The 21774-nt window shown below is 39.4% G+C and overlaps 1 protein-coding gene across 11 annotated transcripts in view; it reads right to left on the bottom strand.

Annotated features, from left to right (window-relative positions):
- GPHN (gephyrin) overlaps positions 1-21774 on the bottom strand; it is a 708676-nt gene that overhangs the window by 7268 nt on the left and 679634 nt on the right. For all 11 annotated transcript variants that reach the window (XM_053602269.1, XM_053602258.1, XM_053602260.1 and 8 more), the window contains 3 exons: positions 14747-14820; positions 10071-10135; positions 6486-6589 (listed from right to left, as the gene is read on the bottom strand). In XM_053602269.1, the coding sequence (XP_053458244.1) occupies positions 6486-6589; positions 10071-10135; positions 14747-14820 (243 nt within the window). The remainder of the gene's footprint in view (positions 1-6485; positions 6590-10070; positions 10136-14746; positions 14821-21774) is intronic.

The raw sequence follows: 21774 nt of genomic DNA, 5'->3' as shown, positions 1-21774 counted from the left end.
GTCTTTGACTTTTGAAAATTTGAGTATAATATTCCTTGGGAAGTACTCTTTGGGTTAAATTGATTTGAGGATCTTTGAGCTTCCTGGCTTTGAATGTCCACATCTCTGCCAAGACTTGGGGAGTTTTTATTTCATTAAATGGGGTTCCTACACCTTTTCCTTCTTCTGGAACTCTAATAATATGAATATTTATTTCCTTAACAGTGTTCCATAAATCTTGTAGTCTTTCTTCATTTTTTTACATTCTCATTTTTTTCCAATTTTTAATCACCTATCTTCAAGTTCAGAGATTCTTCTGCTTATCAAGTCTGCTATTGAAGCTCTGCCTTGTATTTTTTATTTTACTCATTGAATTCTTCAGCTGCAGTATATGTATTTGGCTTTTATTTTTATTTTTTTTTTTGAAGTTTTTGGTCGGGGATGGGTTTGAACCCACCACCTCCAGCATATGGGGCTGGTGCCCTACTCCTTTGAGCCACAGGTGACTCCCTAAATAATTAATCTTTGTTCAATTTCTCATTCATATCAGAAATTGTTTTCCTGATTTTGCTGAATTTTCTATTTGTACTTTTTGGTATCTCATTGTTTTCTTAAGATCACTGTTTTGAATTCCTTTTCTGGCAATTCACTGAGTTCAGGCAATTCATAGATTCCTTTTATGGTATCTTATTTCCTTGCTTTTTCATGTTCCTTGTGTCTCTGCATTGATGATCTGTGCACTTGGTGGTACTGCCTCTTCTGAGCTTTTTAGGGTGGCTGTTGTAGAGTAAGACTTTCACCGGCATAATTTGCCAGTTGGGAAGGATGTGGTGACTCTGTTTCTGGATAGGCACAGTGACACAGTCTTTATGCAGCTTCTTTAGCTGCCTTCAATGTCAACTATAACTGCGGCCTAGGCTGTAGAAATTTCTGGTGGTGTCAGTGGCGTAGGTTGTTAACATCTAGGTGTCAAGGGCTTTGGGGTTCCCCTATTTTTGTATTCCTCAAAGGAGAGCGTTAGTCAAGGAGATCTCTCTTGGTGTCAGGTCTATCTATAAGTAGATACATCTCTTCCTGGTACAGATGATTAGAGCAGCTGTAGGGCTAGGGTCCAAGGCTTCAGGTCTTGTCAATCTAATTTGGCACCTGAGTCTTGGAGAGAAGGATGAATGTAGGCTGCTCAGAACCATGGTCTCTGCCTCTGAGACACTCCCTAGCAGCTTGGGTCCAGGTGGCTGACTTGTAGTTGTGATTCTACCGCTGGGGACAGGGCACAGCACTGGCCTGACTCTGGAGAACATGGGGATTCTCTGGAGGTTTGGGTGCAGGTAGTAGGGTACAGCTGCAGTTTGGGAACCTGAGCCAGTAGGGCTCAGTGGCAGCTCAGATCCCAGAGGATGAGGCCTTGCAGTAGTGACTCTAGTCTCCTGGGTGGAGGGGCTTAGCAGCATCACAGACACTGTGAGGCCAGGTGCAGCAACATCAAGTGCCTCACAATTACAGAAACCAGCCGCTGTTTGTGTCCTAGAGGCAGGCAGTCAATAGCACAGTGAGGACTCATTCCCCAGGAAGAAGTGTTTCTTAGCTGCTCAGACTGTAGGAGGCTAGTCCAGTTCCAGGGAAGCAAGGTACTAGAGTTGCCTGGACTGTAGGGCAGGGTGTCCACTGCCATTTTCTCTGAGATGTGGGTACTATGTCAGCTTGGCCTGGGATGGCCAACTACTCACCTCAGCCAAGGCACCACTTTCCTAGGGGGCAATATTTTGCTTCAGCTCACACTTGGGGCATGACTGTTCTGGGTGGCTCAGGCACATCCTAGTGTACAGGATCCAGGGCACTGCTTCAGCTCCGGCCCTTGGAGGAAGGGTGAGGGGTAGTAGAACAGTTCCATTTCTGCTTGCCCTCTCTCGCAAGGGTGTAACAATTGCTTGCATCTCAGCTTGGGGATATTAGACCAGCAGGCAGGGTTGGTGGTCTGGCAGCAGCTTAGCTTCAGGGATGAATGGATACTGGGACTACCTGCCCTCAGAGCGAGATATACTCTCGCTGTAGTTCCAATTCCAATAGGCTGTAGTGCATTAGTTGTCCAGGGCACAAGGGTTGGGGCACAAGGTAGATTCCTTCTCTGTGGGGAGCACAGACAGTGGACGTCAGGCAAGTTTCCTCAGCTGGGCTTTGTGCTTCTGAGAACTGCAGAGACCCCACTGGTGAGGTCTGTAGGTGTCTAAGGTATAGACAGGGGTTGCTAGGATCTTCTTGCTTACTTCCTTGCTGTAGGGAGAAGTTCCTCTTGGTTTCCAGCTGATCCTGATTGGAGGACAGGATGGGGAGGACTGGCATTTCCTTTTGTTTCATGTGGCCATTCTGAGTTTCTGTGGTCACCAGGGTTTCTGATACATTCCATTGCTTACCCTCAGCTATTTTCATTAAAACGTGGTTGTTAATTCGCTGTTCTGGCTTCTTTGTGAGGAAGATGAGCACTAGGTTGGCTGTCTTCTAAAACATACTTTCCCCTTCATCTTTAATCACTGCAAGAGGTAAGCTATTAACACTAATTGGAGTTACTTCAGCTTTGTTTCTAGAGAAAAAAGTTGAAAACAAGAGCAGTAAAGAGCATTTTGATGGGATATTAAGGGAACACACGATAATCGGACATCCTTATGTGGAAATCCTGGGTCAATAATTCTTTTGATGAACTGCTAGGATTGTACTTCTGATTATATACCAAAAATCAAAAGTATTTCAACTTCAATCATAAGCAACTAAGGAAAATAAGGCACATGTTTATTTTAAACTGATCCTCTGATATAAAAGGATAATATTTTCTTTTCTTTTTTTATTGTTTGGGATTCATTGATGGTACAAAGAATTAGGTTACACTGATTGCATTTGCCAGGTAAAGTCCTTCTTGTAATTGTGTCCCACCTCCCAGAGCTGTGCCATACACTGTGACCCCACCATCCTCTTCCCTCCTCCCCTCTCCCTGCTCCTTCACTCCCCAACCCTCACCTTGTATTGGATCATCTGCTGCCTTCATATTAGAATTGAGTACATTGGATTCTTGCTTCTCCATTCTTGTGATACTTGACTAAGAAGAATATGTTCCAATTCAACCCAGGTTAATACAAAAGATGTAAAGTCTCCACCTTTTTTAGTGGCTGAATAGCATTTCATAGTATACATATACCAGTTTGTTAATCCATTCCTGAGTTGGTGGGCATTTAGGTTCTTTCCACATTTTGGTGATTGTAAATTAAGCTGCAATAAACAGTCTAGTGCAAATGTCCTTATGATAAAATAATCTTTTTTTTCTTCTGGGTAGATGCCTAGTAATGGGATTGAAGGATTGAATAGGAGGTCTAATTTGAGTTCTTTGAGGATTCTCCATACTTCCTTATATAACAAAGGTAACATTTTCTGTGCTGACCTTTTTATTTAAAAAAAATTGTTTGTGTGTTTACTGGCATATTATAAAGGCTATCACAAGGGATACACATGAAGAGGAGAGGTTTGGGGGAAGGAGAGTGGAACTTCCCCTGCTCTCCCTGGGCTCCAGGAACCTCCACAAGTTCAGTTCTCAGGAAGCTCTCTGAACCTCCTCCTTGGGTTTTGAGGAATAGTCACTGTTGAAATGTGATTAGTCTTCTGGGTAAGGGATGGGACTCTCACTGGAATGGGTGTCTTAAGACCACAATCAGAGAGGTGGGGGAAGATTAGAGTTTTGCTTTGGGGCAACTGAAGATGTGCTGACCTTTTTCAAATAATGCAGAATGATGACGTCAGAGAACTGGAAAAGGCAACATGGTGGTATTTATTTTGAATAGTAATAAGTGGAGTGTGTAAGCTGCATCTTGAATGTTTAGGAAGTAGAGATAAGATTTGCTGTGTTTCAAGGAAGTGAATAGGCTTATGCTTTTAAAGTGGCAGTTATGTCAGTGAAGGTTTGAGAGTGATCTGGGAAACTAAACACAAAAGAGACAAATAGCCAAGCATGATGATGACTCATTCTGGGAGTCCCAGTGACGCTGCTATTGGAGAAAGGCATCTGCCTGAGTTTTAGGCTGGTTTTCACTTTCTGAACTGACAAGGAATGGACAGCATCATGAGCAACACATCAAGTATCAGTTTGATTACAGAGCACCATCTCATCACTGTCGTCAGGATGGATGGCAGCCACAATGTCAGTTTTAAAGAACAGATGGTAGATGTTAAAGTGAGAAATAAATGAAAGGATTCACAAGAGCTTTGCAAAGTCAAAGAGAAGCATCTTTCTTTCTCAGAAATATGTGAATTTTTTTTGTTTCTTTATCTAATAATGAAAAGAACAAGTAAATTCAATATTACTGGTTTGACTGTCTAAAGCCAAGCTTTCTGACTTTATTTTTAAAAATTATTTATTTCTTTTTAGATATATGGTCTGACTGTGTTGCCCAGGTTCAAGCACCACAACATGGTCATACCTCACTGCAGCAGCCTCAAACTCATGGGGTCAAGCAATCCTCCTGCCTCAGCTAGGACTGAGTAGCTAGGACTACAGGTATGCATCACCACACCTGCACTTCTAAAACAAAATTTTTTTTAATAGATGGGGTAGCACTATATTGCTCAGGCTGGTCTCAAACTCCTGGCCTCAAGTGATCTTCCCATCTTGGCCTCCCAAAATGGGAGGATTACAGGTATGAGCTACTATACATGGCTGAATTTGAACTTTTGACTTAATTAAAATACTTTTTGTTCATTGATTTTTTTTGGTCTTTTGATGGTCTTTTTCCATTTTAAATGACTAACACCATGATTATTGAAAAAAATCAAGTTATATTTTTAATGAAATTTAAAAAGAAGAGGTCTCTTCATGTACTAGTCCACAAAGGCTCAGTATTCAGAAAGACAACGTTAAGAATAGCTAACGCCTAGCTTTTCTTAATGTTTTTCTCCTATGTATTCTCTGAGTAATATTTTGTTATTTCTTCTTCTGTGTTTTTTGCTCTTCCTGTCAGCTAATCATAGCATCCTGTTGTAGCTAAATTTATTTCTGGATACTTGAAAAGTAATGGTTTGGTACTGCGGTTTATAAGTATATTGCCATGAACATTATTCATTAGTAACAGAGAAAGTGTGTAATATAATTTGTTTTGTAAGTCAAACTAAAGTTAATGTTGGTGGATAAAAAAATTTAATTTCTTTCTTTCTTTCTTTCTTTTTTTTTTTTTGAGACAGAGCCTCAAGCTGTTGCACTGGGTAAAGTGCGGTGGCATCACAGATCATAGCAATCTCCAACTCCTGGGCTTAAGCGACTCTCTTGCTTCAGCCTTCCAAGTAGCTAGGACTACAAGTGCCCACCAGAGCGTCTGGCTATTTTTTGGTTGTAGTTGCCATTGTTGTTTGGCAGGCCCGGACTGGATTTGAACCTGCCAGCTCTGGTGTATGTGGCTGGCACCTTAGCTGCTTGAGCTACAGGTGCCTAGCCAAAAAAAATTTAATTTCTAAGTGACTTTTTTTTTTTTTTTTTTTTGAGACAATGTCTCAATCTTTTGTTGAGGCCAGAGTGCAATGGTGTCTTTATAGCTTGCTGCAACCTCAAACTCCTGGGCTTCAGCATCCCAAGTAGTCAGGACTATATATGTGCATGCTGCCATGCTTGGCCAACTTTCCTATTCAGAGACAAGGTCTTGCTATGTTACCCAGGTTGATGCTGAACTCTAGGCCTCAGCCTCCCAAATGCTGGGATTACAGGCATGAGCCATGGTACCTAGCCTCCAAATGACATTTACTCAAGTATAATTTCTCAGCTTTCATAGTCCTTTTCTAAACAATATGGTTACCCTTTACTCCTGAATCAACAGGGCTCTTTCTGGTCTTTGACAGTCTTTGACTGAATTGCTTAAAATCTATTCATGGGGTCACAAGTAAAATCAGCATGTTAATACTGTTCTCTGTTAGTCTGCATGGTAAAAAGAATTCCTGTCCCTCATTCCATGTAGGTCTAGTGTTAGGATGGTGCTAGCTTCATTCTATTGACTATTCTGTCCTTACATATCCACTCAAATTTTAACCTTGCTCTCTGGACTCCTATGTGGACTTCTATCTGGAGAAAATGAGGCACTTAGAAGTCATACAAGAGGGGAATAAACGGGACCCTTTCTCTATTTTCTTTCTTTTTTTTTTGGCCAGGGCTGGGTTTGAAACCTCCAGCTCTGGTATATGGGGCCGGTGCCCTACTCACTGAGCCACAGGCGCCGCTGAGAATTTGTTCCTTTTTTTTTTTTACAGCTTGGCCAGGGCCTGGTTTGAACCCACCACCCTCCGTATATGGGGCCAGCGCCCTACCAACTGAGCCACAGGCACTGCCCCCCTTTCTCTATTTTCTGTCACAAAGGGGAGAATATAAATACATTCTCCAAAATAACTAGTATGATAATCTAGATGTTTGTTTCAGGAGTTAGAAAATCATGTCCTTAACTGTTGTCAGGTTTTAATTTTGGTTTCTAGACATTAGAAAACATTACCCTGGCTTTGATGATGGTTGGCCGAGGATCCAAGATGCCCTGCATCTTTCTCAGTGCAGGCACAACAAAGAGATTGCAGGTGACCACAGCTGATACAGGATTCCCTGAAAGTCAACCAAGTCGATATTTATAGTATGCCACATAAAAGTTCGTTAAACAGTCGTCATCTGTTTCCATCTTCAGGTATCACAGAGCACAAGAGAAGTGACCAACCACTAGTCTTTTTCTCAATCCCCTGAATCCAACAGGATGCCAGAATAGAGAGACAGTCAACCAAATGCCACAGAAGGTGTAAACCCTGGGTCTTACAGTCAAACTCAGAGACTTCTGATGCCCAGAAACTGTTCAACATCATTTGTTTTTGCTTTCTTGGGAACCATGTATTGAAAGCCATTACTAATCTTTATATACTTTTAAGCAGTTTAAAGGGCTTATATAGCTACTTGCTATTTTTTTAGCATTTGATAATTACTATTATCATACAAGCTTTGTACCAGAAAATACAGATAAGCATAAGGAACTCGATCTATAATCTTTTTTTTTTTTTTTTTAGAGATAGAGTCTTACTTTGTTGCCCTTGGTAGAATGCCATAGTGTCACAGCTCACAGCAACCTCCAGGTCTTGGGCTTAGCCGATTCTCTTGCCTCAGCCTTCCTGTAGTCCCTTCAGCTGGGACTACAGGTGCCCACCACAGAGCCTGGCTATTTTTCTGTTGCGGTTTGGTTGGGGCCAGGTTTGAACCCACTACCCTCGGTATATGGGGCTGGCGCCTACTCAATTCAGTCACAGGTGCTGCCCGACTCTATCTATAATCTTATCTACCCAGATATTTCGTTAAAATTAGAAAATAAAACCAAATGATTTAAGATGTGTCTTAAAGACTTGAAAATAAATATTGTTATGGACTGAATTATGTCCCTCCTCCCACCCTGCCTGGCCAATTACATATTTTATTTTATTTTATTTTTTGAGATAGAGTTTCACTTTGTTGCCCTGGGTAGAGTGCCGTGGCATCACAGCTCACAGCAACCTCCAGCTCTTAGGCTTAGGTGATTCTCTTGCCTCAGCCTCCCAAGTAGCTGGGATTACAGGTGCCTGCCACAACGTTCGGCTATTTTTTTTTTTTGTTGTTGTTGCAGTTTGGCCGGGGCTGGGTTCAAACCCACCACCCTTGGTATATGGGGCCGGCGCCCTACCCTCTGAGCCACAGGCGCCGCCCCATATTTTAATTCTTACCTGTATTTTGTAATTTTTTTATACCAAACATGTGTGTCACTATAATAATTTTTAAAAGTTAAAAAAGTTGCAAGTAAGTATACAAAACTTTGATTTAAAAGTTGTCAAGACTGGAGATGGCTTTAAAAGTCGGGGCCTCAGGTAGACAGAAATACTCTTGAAATTGAAAACTACTTTGCTGGTTCTACAAGCTGAACGTTTGAGCTATTGCTGCCCTCTTTTGGTCCATTCAGGCTGAGCAGAGAAAGTTTCAAATTAGAGGAGCAAGTTGAAAATAGGTTTTAATTTTGTAACTTCTTTGGCAAATCAATAACCCTTGATTAGTAATATTAAAGTGGGCTCCAATAATAACATTCTTTTTCTTTTTGAGAGACAGGTCTCACTTGGTCACCCTCGGTAGAGTGCCATGGCCTCTTAGCTCATAGCAACCTCAAACTCTTGGGTTCCAGCGATCCTCTTGCCTCAGCCTCCCAAGTAGCTGGGACTATAGGTGCCCACTATAGCACCCGGCTACTTTTTAGAGATGAGGTCTTGCTCTTGCTCAGGCTGGTCTTGAATTTGTGAGGTCAGGCAATCCACCTGCCTCGGCCTCCCAAGTGCTGGGATTACAGGCCATGAGCACAATGCCTGGCCAATAACATCCTTTATTATACTATCCCTGATGATCTGCCTTCTGTAGACAAAGCAAAGAGGCTCCTTTACGCAAAATGAAGCTAGGCTTTCAGAGTATTCAAAAGAAATATTAAAGGTCCTAAGTAGTTTCATTTTATAGACATATTTTGAGTATAAGTATTTTACTTATACTTCCCCTCTCTTAAAATTTTCAGTATTATAGAAATCTCATTTTTTTCATGCTTATTGACAGGAGCTTAAAATATTTTCATTTTCTTTCTTTTTTTTGGTTGCAGTTTGGCTGGGGCTGGGTTTGAACCCATCACCCTCGGTATATGGGGCCGACGCCTTACCAACTGAGCCACAGGCGCCGCCCAAATATTTTCGTTTTCTTTCTGCCTTTTTTTTTTAATCTCCATTTGACATTTACTTAATGTAAAAAGCAAATAAATATCCTAAAGCCATGAGATTTTTGAATCAAAAGCAATAGGTTATTTTCTGAAGAATTCTGTGCCACAAAACAGAGAATAAGAATTACCAGAGGAGGGCGGCACCTGTGGCTCAGTCAGTAAGGCGCCAGCCCCATATACTGAGGATGGCAGGTTCAAAACCGGCCCCGGCCGAACTGCAACAAAAAAATAGCCGGGTGTTGTGGCGGGCGCCTGTAGTCCCAGCTACTCGGGAGGCTGAGGCAGGAGAATTGCTTAAGCCCAGGAGTTGGAGGTTGCTGTGAGCTGTGTGATGCCATGGCACCCTACCGAGGGCCATAAAGTGAGACTCTGGCTCTACAAAAAAAAAAAAAAAAAAGAATTACCAGAGGATAATTTTTTTTTTTTTGAGACAGAGTCTTACTATGTCATCCTCAGTAGAGTGCCATGGTGTCACAGCTCACAGCAACCTTCAACTCCTGGGCTTAAGCGATTCTCTTGCCTCAGCCTCTCAAGTAGCTGGGACTATAGGCGCCCACCACAACACCTGCCTATTTTTTGTTGCAGTTGTTTTAGCTAGCCTGGGCTGGGTTCAAACCAGCATGTGGCTGGTGTTGTAACCACTGTGCTACGGGCGCTGAGCCAGAGGATGATTTAAAAAGTTAAAAAAGGTAGATACTCAAAAGTTCTAACCTTTAAAATTTATCAAGATTCATAATGACTTGAAATATATGGCCCCAAATTGATAAAAAACTAAATTTGAAAAGCAAGGGAGGAGTTGACTCATGACAAGTGGGATTTGGCAGAGAAGCACTAGATCCGCAGCCCCTCCTTTCTTGTTCCATCTCTTTCCAACCAGCTCAAATGTGGCAAGGACCAGAAGCAGCTTTCTATTTTTTCACTTACTGTTTCCATGGGTGAATCAAGGCCCATTGCCCCCTTGAGCACAATACTTCTAGTTGTGAGGGGTGTTTAGACTGCTTTGACCAATTTCCTAGAAGGAATAGGCCAGTGTCCCAGAAAGATCTAGTGACAGCTAACATTTGATTATCATCTTAAGAGTTTGAAATGTGCTTTGAAATATACTACCTAATTTGATTTTCCCACCAATCCTATGAAGTAGGTATTAGTCCCATTTTATAGGTGAGAAAAGAGCCTTAGGGAGGTTAAATGATTTGTCAGTTAGTAAAGCTGACTTGAGCTCAGGTTTTTCCAATTCCAAATCAAGTGATCTGAAGGAGGACTGGTCATGTGAGAAGTATGAAGAAATTTTGCTTATTTTTCCAGAAAAATCAAAGTTATTCTTACCTGGTAGTGCAAATATTATTTTTCTTACACCATCAATATCCAAAGTTGCAAATGTTGTTGGCAGACTAGAGGAAAAGAAGAGGTTACCTGTCAGGGACTGATTAAGTAACATAAGGAGTAAATTAAGTACTCCGGTTTTCTTGTTATGCGGCTATCCGTACAGATCACTTATCATTATAAAAATGCTTTTCTCTTAACTTGCCTTTAAATGTTTATATTCTGAAGAATTTTAGGAGCATTTAAATAAATTTGTTGTTAGCATCTTCTGTTTGCAAGTAACCAGGCTTCTTACTTTTCTTATCTTTTTTTTTTTTTTAATTTCTTGCCAGTGCCATAGAAGCTGCTCCAAATTCTGGAGTTTCTGAGTTTCCCCCATCCCTTAGTTAATAATGTATACTAGTTTGACTAGAGATCTGTAAGAATCATTCTTAACAATCAGAAGACTACCTGGAGATAATGATGCCTAACAGATAATTGCCTGTTGTGGAAGATGAGTATTTAACCTTTTAAAACTATCCTCAGCAATATACAAAAACCTCCCTTCTATCAAGACACATTTTTTGAAATATATAAATAAATATCATTGACCAGAACAAAATTAAAACAATAGTAATTAAAAAATATTCTCAAATTGTACTTCTTCAAGATTCTGACATGCATTCTTATCATGGAGGTATAGAGGGGGTAAATGACATGGATGAAGCGGGCAGTTGAGAAGAGTGATTTTTCTTTTCTGTTAATTACCCCTTATATAGAATTTTACCTAAATATCTCATTATATTAATGAAACTTAAGTGATGCAGAATCCTTAGGGGATGCTAATATTTCCATATAGATGAAAACTCCTCCTTTTAAGTACTCGAATTATTTCTATTTTTACTATTTTTGCAGGTTGATCTTTCAAAAATAGAACACTCACTCATTACTTTTTGCAATGACATGGTGACACTGACATTTTTTGATGATTTATAACCATCAATATTTATGTACTCTACTCTGCTATAACACAGTGATATTAGGTGACAAAAGAGTCCTATGGGTTGTTTTCACCTGTGAACTGTAACCTCACATTGCTGTGTTTTTATAGTTCTTGTTCTGGTTCTTTCTCCCAACCTAGTTTTCCCCCTATGGTTTCCTGTAGACTGCCATCGTCTCAACCCTTGAAGCTGGCTTTAGGTTTGGGAACCACAGTGGTAGGAATAGTTACATTATTGGAATGAAAATAATAATAGTGATACTAGAACTCACTGTTTTTAAAGTAACATCTCTCTCTGAATCACATCCATTATTTTGTTTAAGTCTCATAATAAGCTTACAAGATAATAATTATTATCCCATTTTTATAGATGAGGAAGTTGAGAATCACAGAGGTTAAGCAATTGGCCAAAATCACTCAGCTACTAAACGGGGGAACAAAGATTTTAACAAGGTTGTTCTAACTTCATGGCTCATATTTGGATTGTAACATCTATTTTGACTAACTGAGCCTTATTTCCTGGTTCTTTGTTTTATTTTAGAAAAATGAGGTTAGACTGTCATATTGATTTATAGATAGGTTATTTGGCAATGATTATTACTGTGTGATGAAAAAGATATTCTGGATAACAGCTATGTTCACTGTAGATGACCCATAAAAATAGTGATTGGTAGGTTTGATTGCTAATACCCCAAATGCTTTTCTGATAATTTTTTTCTCTAAAATGAAAGAGCTTAATTGCATTCTGAATGCATTTCTATGTGGATAGAGCAAAGCTAAATTGTATTTGAGCTTTATATATATTTTTTGTTCTATTAAGTAACAACTACTTTTAAGTTCTTCTTACTTTGGACAAGCATAAGATTCTGGTCAATTAAAGGAAGCCCACTTAAATTTCTGTGTTATTATAACAAACTAACAGATAATAAGATTCAGGAGGAAATTAATAATACTTCTTCATTCTGAAGTATTTAAAGTTAATTTAAGTTATAAGGCCAATATAAATAGTCTTTCACATCTTGGGCAAGTAGGTAATGTGATTTCTCTAAAGACAGTCACAAAAAATATTCTATTACAACAAAATACTTTGTTATCATGCATTGTTATCATGAGTCCTACTGCTAGACAATCAAGTAGTTTAAGTTCTAGAAAGCCATTTCCTTGGAACTCAACAGCTCTTGTTCAATTTTCCTCTGGAGATCAGAATGTATAAGCATTTGTAGATTGAGGTCAGACAGTATTATGACTTTAAGGGAGGAGACTGAACATTAGGAATTGATGAACTCCTAAAGTTGTAGCAAGTGGTAAATAATAGCCTGAAAAAAAAAAAAAACTAGTGCAAAAATTACCATCATAGGTGCTGAGAATATTTTAAATAATAGATATTAAACAAATTAATCCTCCCCTAGAGGTAAGGGCAAGTAAGGTCAGCTTTCTTGGCTCTGCTTTTTCCCCCCAGTTTAACTTTTGAGGTTAGTAAGAAGTACATTGCTATGTCTGGGATGTCCTCTGTATTCCAGCCAAATTAGTATAGTACTCATGGGGTCAGGGCGGAAAAAGCCTATATATTCACAGCCTAGTAATATTTGCTTATGACCAAATATTATTCTTTTTTTTTTTTGGCCGGGGCTGGGTATGAACCTGCCACCTCTGGCATATGGGACAGGCACCCTACTCCTTGAGCCACATATTCTTAATGAGAATGATCCAGATCTCACAGTTTCAGTAACAAAAGGGCCTAGTCAGCAGCAGCCGTATTAAGGCATACTCAGCAGGCATCTACAGAAAGAAATACAGGGTGTCCATAGTTTGTGTACAATTTAAAGTGCCAAGAATTTTAAATTTCATTAAATTATGAAGAAAGCTTTAGGGATGATCTTACCTCTGTGCTAGAAATGGCCAAATTGTGGAGGCAAAGATTTATCTCTGTTCCAGAATTTATACAAGGTACCCAATAAATCAAAGATATTAGGGAGGCTGGCTTGACACTTAAAAGCTTTCTGAAATTTGTTGATGCTCCCCATAGCTCACTTACATCTGGGAAGCCCTCTGTTCCATTCTCTCGGAGTTCCTAAGAGCATCCATCAGAGTATAATCTGAACTAAAGCATCATTAATGTTGTCCCTGATAGCATAGTGGCATGCTGGAACACTCACCCATATAGTGAGGTCTTTGAACAGGGAATCAAAGGTTTAAGTTCATAGAGTAGCAGAGGTCTGAGCAGGCAGGCTATTGCTTAAGGACAATGGCCATACATGTTTCACCAACACCAATGTTTGGCATTCTTTCAAGATTTACAACTGATTTCAGAGCCTCTGTCAGCCCTTCCCTGGGGGTGGGGGTGGGGGCGGGGCGGTGGTTATTAGTTTTCAGGAGATATATAAGATCTTGGTAGGTGGTTATTTTTTTTTTCCTTTTAGGAGACAGCAACTAACATTGTGAAACCCTTTCTTGAAAAGGAAAAAAAAGAAAAGAATCTGAATCTAAGCCTTTAGATCTAACTTCTAATCTACAGAATACATCAAAGATGGAGGAACACTACCCAAGGAAGCAATCAGCCAAATCCACTCAAAACGAGTCATCTAGTTTCTTTAACAAGTCAATGGCTTAACCAAAAAAAAAAAAAAAGAATTGGGAGAAAATGTTCTTATTTAATAGAGACTTAACAACAAAATACAGTAAGTGGTGGACCTTACTTGAATCCTGATTCAAACAAGACAATTATAAAAAGGCATTCTTTTTTTGACATTTGGGAGCAATTTGAATATGATCAGGGTATTAGATGATATTAAAGAATTAGTATTTATTTTGTTAGATGAATAATAGCACTGTGATTCTGTAAGAGAATGCTGCTGTTGTTATTATTATTTGAGATATATGACAAAATGACATGATGTCTAGAATGTACTTTCAAACAACCAGCCCTCCCACTCCCCAAAAAGGCACAGTGGGGGGTGGCGCCTATAGCTCAAGTGGCTAAGGTGCCAGCCACATACATCAGAGCTGGCGGGTTCGAACCTGGCCTGGGCCTGCCAAACTACAACAACCAAAACCAAAAAAAAAAAGCAAAAAAAAAAAAAACCAAAACAGGGTTGTGGCGGTTGCTTGTAGTCCCGGCTACTAGGGAGGCTGAGGCAAGAGAATCACTTAAACCTAGGAGTTTGAGGTTTCTGTGAGCTGTGACACCACAGCTCTCTACCCAGGGTGATAGCTTGAGGCTTTATCTCAAAAAAAAAAAAAAAAAAAAAAAAAGGAACAGTGGGAAGGACTAATAGAACAATTACAGAAAAATGTCAATAGTCACTGAAGCTTAGTGATGAGTACATGGCGGCAGGGGTGGGGTGGGGTTTCATTGTATTCCCAGCCTTTGTGCTTATCTGAGAATTTTCAAACTAAAATGTTTAAAAAAAGAAAGAGGCAGTTTGGGGAGAAAGAGAAAAAGAATAAGGAGGAACTAGATTTGGGAATTAAAAAGGAAAAAAGGTTTGGAAAGTTGCTTTGTTTATAATAAACTGACTAAATCATAAGGAAGATGAATTCCTATTTCAAATAGGAGCTGTACTTGTGCAAAGGATTCTAATACTATAATGTTTCTTTTATAGACTAGAGAATCCATAACAGAAAATATAAAAAGAAGACACTTAGAAGTTTATTAGTTAAACAAGCCAAACCAACCCCACATATAAGATTATTTTCATACCCTGGTTTCATAAAAACTCTGCCAAAATGGATTTGAGCATGAAGATCGATGTCCAGCACCTGCTTGAGATAGTCCTGCAAACATTAAAAACAATCACTTTACTTTCAAACATTTTAATATCAGACTTTCATCATTTTAAATGAAAATTAAATGAATTTGTAAGATTGAAATGAAAAGAAACATTTTTCTTATTTTAGTGAAGTCGATTTGCTTAACATAAATTTCCTTCATTCTTTATTCATTTATTCAATCAATATGTATTTGCTGAGTACCTGGTATATGATGAGTACCAATCTAGGTGTAGGGGGAGATAGCCTTGAGCAAAAAAGACAACGTCCTTGCCCTCAAAGAAAGTACATTCTAGTAGGAGAAGTTAGATAACAAACAGAACAACTCATTACTAGATGAATTACTACCTCTTTTTTAAGACAGAATTTTATGTCTGAGAAAGGATGTTAATAAATGTGTGTGAAGAACTTGTGTATGTGTCCTACACTATTATATCATGTTTAGTGGACATAAAGCACGTACATTCCTTGAAGAGAGACTTGGACATTTGCCCAGAGATTATTTAGATTTAATAAGTCACCTAAAAATTAGGGAGGGAATTCTAAAACACAAAGTCAAGAGAGTTTAATTGTTCTATTTTACATTCTGTTAACAAAAACACAACCAAACTGTGACTACGACCAATCCATAATGATTTGACAAAAACTGATCTTTGGAAATGAACTATAACACTGTCCTGCAGTTGGCTTTGAAGATACAAGAAAAAAAATGTCAGTCCTTAAAATTTCTCTTAAGTAATCCATATAACCTCTAAGTCTCTTACTAAATATCTTACTCACTAATCTAAGAGTAAACCTCCCTAAACTTTAAATATTTCACAAGCTTTGACATACTTAAAAAACGTTTCCTTCTATCTCCATGGCCTCAGCCAACAGCATCTCACCTAGATTGCTGACATAGGTTTCCTTGCCAGTAGTCCCACCCTTCTCCAATTCATTCCTTCCACAGTAGTAAGACAGACTGAGAAATCTGATGAAGTTACTATATAAAAAACTTCACTGACTTCCTGGTTTTTAAAAAAAGCTCTCATCTTTTAAATATCTTATCTAGGTTCCTGTTTTCTAGCACTTTTTACCAATCATTGCTCTCAACTATCAACCCTCTTATACAGCCACATTACTCTCTCTCAATCTCTGTCAACATTATATAGTCTCTCAAGTGATCTTGCCCCCAGTCTTTGAAAATGTCCTTCCTTCTGCCTTGAACACTCAATTTTACTAACCTCCTCTCCACCCCACCCTTATCCCAGTCTCAGTCACATTCTTTGCTTTCTCTGAACTCCCAAGATTGGGTGACAGATTGATTACTAATAATTTTCATTTTATTTTGAGGTTCTATTATTACTATGTAGACTATCATAGGATGTCATAAGTTTAGAATTGTTATCTATATTCCTGATTAAGTTACCCATTTAAAATGATAAAATGTCCTTCCTAATAGCTGGTAATCCTTTTAACCTTAATTTTCTCTAATATCAATAAAGCTACACCAGTTGTGTTTTGTTATAATGTTTTTCTAATCTTTTAATTTCAATATTCTGTGTCCTTATATTTAAGCTTTATCTCCTATAAGCAGCATATGATTGGCTGTTTTTAAAAATAAACCCAGGGTGGCGCCTGTAGCTCAGTGGGTAGGGCACTGGCCACATACACTGGGGCTAATGGGTTCAAACCCAGCACCCCGGGCCAGCTAAAACAATAATGACAATAATAATAATAATAATAATAATAACAACAACAACAACGAATAGAATAGAATAGAATAGCTTCAGCCCAATGTTTGAGGTTGCTGTAAGCTGTGACGCCACAGCACTCTACCCAGGATGACAGCTTGAGACTCTGTCTCAAAAAATAAATAAATACATGAAATAAAAATAAAAATAAATCTAGAGGGCGGCGCCTGTGGCTCAGTGAGTAGGGTGCCGGCCCCATATGCCGAGGGTGGCGTGTTCCAACCCAGCCCCGGCCAAACTGCAACAACAAAAAAATAGCCGGGCGTTGTGGTGGGCGCCTGTAGTCCCAGCTGCTTGGGAGGCTGAGGCAAGAGAATCGCGTAAGCCCAAGAGTTAGAGGTTGCTGTGAGCCGTGTGATGCCATGGCACTCTACCCGAGGGCGGTACAGTGAGACTCTGTCTCTACAAAAAAAAAAAAAAATAAATAATAAATAAATCTAGAATGACAGCTTTTAATGGGAGAATTTTAATGCAATTGCTCCTGTATTTGGATTTCAAAGTATCACCAGACTATTTGTTTTGTATTTGTCACTTCTGTTTTCTCTTTTTCTTCTTCCTCATGCCTTCTTTAGGATTCACCAAATATTTTTTATTTATTTTTCTTTCCCTTCTATTAGCTTATTAAATATCCTTATTATATGTTATTATTTTAGTGGCTATTTTATTTATTTTTAATCTTATTATTATTATTTTTTGAGACGGAGCATCAAGCTGTTGCCATGGGTAGAGTGCCATGGCATCATAGCTTATAGAAACCTCAAGCTCTTGAGCTTAAGCGATTCTCTTGCCACAGCCTCCCAAGTAGCTAGAACTACAGGTGCCCACCACAACACCCGGCTGTTTTATTTTTTGTTGTTGTTGCAGTTGTCATTGTTATTTAGCAAGCCTGGACAGGGTCCAAACCCACCAGCCTGGGTGTATGTGGCCAGCGCCCTACCCACTGCGCTATGGGTACCGCCTTAGTGGGTATTTTAGAGATTACAATATATATCCTTGACTTATTACAGTTTATCATCATTCAATATTTTTATTACTTTGCAGATAACACAATAACTTTGAAACATGTTAACTCTGGGCCAGGCGTGGTGGCTCATGCCTGTAATCCCAGCACTCTGGGACGCTGAAGTGGGTGGATCACTGAGTTTAGGAGTTTGAGACCAGTCTGAGTAAGAGCGAGACCTTGTCTCTAAAAATAGCTGGGTTTTGTGGCAGGCGCCTGTAGTCCCAGCTACCAGGGAGGCTAAGGCAACAGGATGGCTTGAACCAAAGAGTTTGAGGTTGCTGTGAGCTATGACGCCATGGCACTCTACCCGGGGTGACAGAGTGAGACTCTGTCTCAAAAAAAAAAGAACATTTATTCCTCTCTATTTTTTATGCTATTGTGTGTTATATATTTACTTGCATTTTAAATATATTTGTATGGACACGTTTATATGTTTATATTTTAACTATTAACATATATTTACTACATAGACAACATATACTCTTTATATGTTTTTAATATGTAGTACTTATATATACTTTAAATCTCACAAGATATTTTATACAATCAACACTCATTTATATTAACTGACATACTGACCCCTTTTTGGGTCTTTAATCCTTTCTGCATTTCCATGTTTTCATAATCTTGCCTGAAAAACTCCTTTTAGTATAGGGTTGCACAGTTTTGGTTTGGCTGAAAAATGTATTTATTTCACCTTCATTTTTGATGGATATACGGTTCCATATTGGTAGTAATTTTTTCCTGTACCTTACAAATGCCAGTCCATTGTTTTGGGGGCTCCATCATTTCCATTTCAATCATTTCTGTTTTATGATTGGTCCTTTGAGGAGCATCAACTTATCCTTCTGTTAAAATTTTCTTTTGTCCTTGGTTTTCACTAATTTTGCTATGATTATCTAAGTGTGTTTTTTTTTTATATGTATTTATCTTGCTTGAGATTAGTGCCATGCCTTCATTCTCTGGCTTGATGTGTTTTATTGGTTTTGAAAAACTCTCTGCCAGTATCTTTTTTTTTTGAGACAGAATCTCAAGCTGTTGCCCTGGGAAGAGTGCCGTAGTGCCACAGCTCACAGCAACCTCCAACTATTGGGCTTAAGTGATTCTCTTGCCTCAGCCTCCCAAGTAGCTGAGACGAATGACCCGCTATTTTTTCTTTTTTGTTGTTGTTCTTGCAGTTGTCTTTGTTGTTTAGCAGGCCTGGGCTGGGTTCGAACCCGGCAGCTTTGGTATATGTGGCTAGCACTGTGCTATGGGCGCCAAGCCTCTGCCAGTATCTTAAATATTGCTTCTGTTCACTTGCTCCCTCTTCTTAAATTTGAATTACATAGATGTTAGACCTTTCACAACATTCTAAGCCGTTTATTCTCTCTTCCATGTTTTCTTTCTTTCTTTCTTTTTTTTTTTGTAGAGACAGAGTCTCACTTTACCGCCCTTGGTAGAGTGCCATGATGTCATGGGACTCACAGCAACCTCCATCTCTTGGGCTTAGGAGATTCTCTTGCCTCAGCCTCCTGAGTAGCTGGAACTACAGGTGCCCGCCACAATGCCCGGCTATTTTTTTGTTGCAGTTTGGCCGTGGCTGGGTTTGAACCCGCTACCCTCCGTATATGGGACAGGCGCCCTACTCACTGAGCCACAGGTGCCACCCTCTTCCATGTTTTCTATCCCCTTTCTCAATTTTTTGTTTGATTCTTATGAATACAGTTTTCTAGTGAAATTCACCATTTGTTTTTTTTTTTTGCAGTTTTTGGCCAGGGCTGGGTTTGAACCCGCCACCTTTGGTATTTGGGGCCGGCACCCTACTCCTTTGAGCCACGAAATTCACCATGTTTGTCATTTCTTTTACTTAAACATGTAACAGCTGTTTAAAGTCCATGTAAGACAATATTAATATCAGGATTTTTACGTTTATGTTTTCAATCTTTTTCTTCTTTTAATTTTTAGTCATTTTGTTCTATCTCTGGTATGTCTTGTAATTTAAAAAAAACTTTTTTTTGGTGGGGACAGAGTCTCACTTTGGGTAGATTGGGTCAAGTTCTGTGGCGTCACAGCTCTCAGCAACCTCAAACTCTCTTGGGCTTAAGCAATTCTCTTGTCTCAGCCTCCCGAGTAGCTGGGACTATAGGCACCAGGCACCACACCTGGCTATTTTTGGTTGTTGTTGTTGCAGTTGTATTGTTGTTTTAGCTGGCCTGGGTGGGTTCAAACAGCCAGCCTTGGTGTAGGTGGCCGGCGCCCTACCCACTGAGCTATGGGCACCAGCTGGTAATTCTAAAATTTAAGCCTAAACATTGCATACAAAAAAACTGAAGGTGTGAATGATGATATATTCCTCCAGAAAAAAATTAATTTCTTCTAATAATTGAGGTAAACTTAGATTATCTTGATTTAATCAGGGATTGAGGTAATTTGATGATTGATTCCAGAGTTCCTGTGAAGGCTGGTTTGCTTCCAGTTTGTCCTTATTCCTACTGCATAGCCCTTCAAGGGTTTGAGCTGAAAGCCTCAGATATTTTTGAGGGCTCTTTGTCCATGGCAGACGTTGAAATCCCCAGGCTAAAGAAAATTCTGGTTATTTTATTAGCTTCTTAGCTACTCTTTTTTATCCTTGGCTTCCTGGCCTGTTGTACCATTACACCTTTCCACTTACTTCACTCTTGGCTTAGAGAGATTAGTATAACTGCTTTGAGGGAAAATACAGTGAGCAATTCTAGTTTTACTTTTCTGTGCCTTACTCTTCTTTGGCTGTCTTCTTTTCTTTACAAAATTTCTTACAGTCTTTTTTTTGAGACAGAGTCTTACTTTATCACCCTCGGGAGAGTGCTGTAGCGTCACAGCTCACAGTGACCTCCAACTCCTGGGCTTAGGCGACTCTCTTGCCTTAGCCTCCCAAATAGCTGGGACTACAGGTGCCTGCCACAATGCCCAGCTATTTTTCTGTTGCAGTTTGGTCGGGGCTGGGTTGAACCCGCCACCCTCGGTATATGGGGCTGGCGCCCTACCCACTTTGCCATAGGCGCTGCCCCTTCTTATAGTTTTTATAGATATTTTTGGGGAGGATTTGTTCAAATATGCTATTCCATCATAGCAGAAGGAGAAATCTACAAACTTTTCTTTTCTTTCTTTTTCTTTTTTGTGAGACAGAGTCTCAAGCTGTCACCCTGGGTAGAGTGCCGGGATATCACAGCTCACAGCAACCTACAACTCTTGGATTTAAGCAATTCTCTTGCCTCAGCCTCCAAAGTAGCTGGAACTACAGGTGCCTGCCACAATGCCCAACTATTTTTTGGTTGCAGTTGTCATTGTTGCTTGGCAGGCCTGGGCTGGGTTTGAACCCACCACCCTAAGTGTATGTGGCTGGCGCCCTAGCTGCCTGAGCTACAGCACTATGTCCTTCTGACATCATGCACTTAGGTTGTTCTGCAATTGCCTGATAACTGATGCATATCCCTTATTGGCCTATAAAATTTGTGAGAATAGGATCTGTCTTCAATATACACATAAACAATGAATCCCTAGTGAATAACACACACCTTTCACGTTCATTTGTTAATTCAACAAACATTTCTGAGTGCCTGTTATATATCAGGAATTCCATATATGCTAGAGATTTAATGGTAAACAAGAAAGACACAGTTCTTGAAACACAGATATATTGTTAAGTTTTATTAGGGGCAAAGGAAACAGCCAAAAATAGGTAAACCAACAAATAAAATAATGTAAATTTATGGTACATGCTATGAAGGAAATAAACAGGTGCTACAATAGCAAATAATGGGATGAGATGGGATGGGGAATAAGGAAAGGACATTCTAGAAGAGGCAGTGGGACATTAGCTAAGCCCTGAAGCATAAGAAGGATTCAGGCATATGAAGCATGGAGGGAAGAGAATTCCGGAGAGAGAGAAGTACACATGAGAGCATTGAAAGTAGTAAAGAGTGTATCTAGAACAGAAACGCAATGCAAGTTAGTAAATGAGAAAGGAAGAGGCATAAGCTGAGGTTGGATAGACAGGCCAGAGGCCAGAGCTGCAGGGCCTTAAAGGTTATAATATGGAGTTTGAAAGGCACAGTCTTACATATTTGCTAAATGAATGAAAATATTTTATTTTTCTTGCAAAACAAATTCCTATTTTTAAAAATGTCCCATTTCATTCTTTTTGAACATGATTATTCCTTGTGACAGAGGGAAAGCTTAAACCAGATACAGTGATAAAGGCTA

The sequence above is a fragment of the Nycticebus coucang genome, chromosome 9 (assembly GCF_027406575.1).
Source record: "Nycticebus coucang isolate mNycCou1 chromosome 9, mNycCou1.pri, whole genome shotgun sequence".
Classification (NCBI taxonomy): domain Eukaryota; kingdom Metazoa; phylum Chordata; class Mammalia; order Primates; family Lorisidae; genus Nycticebus; species Nycticebus coucang.
This window is presented reverse-complemented; position numbering and strand designations above follow the sequence as displayed.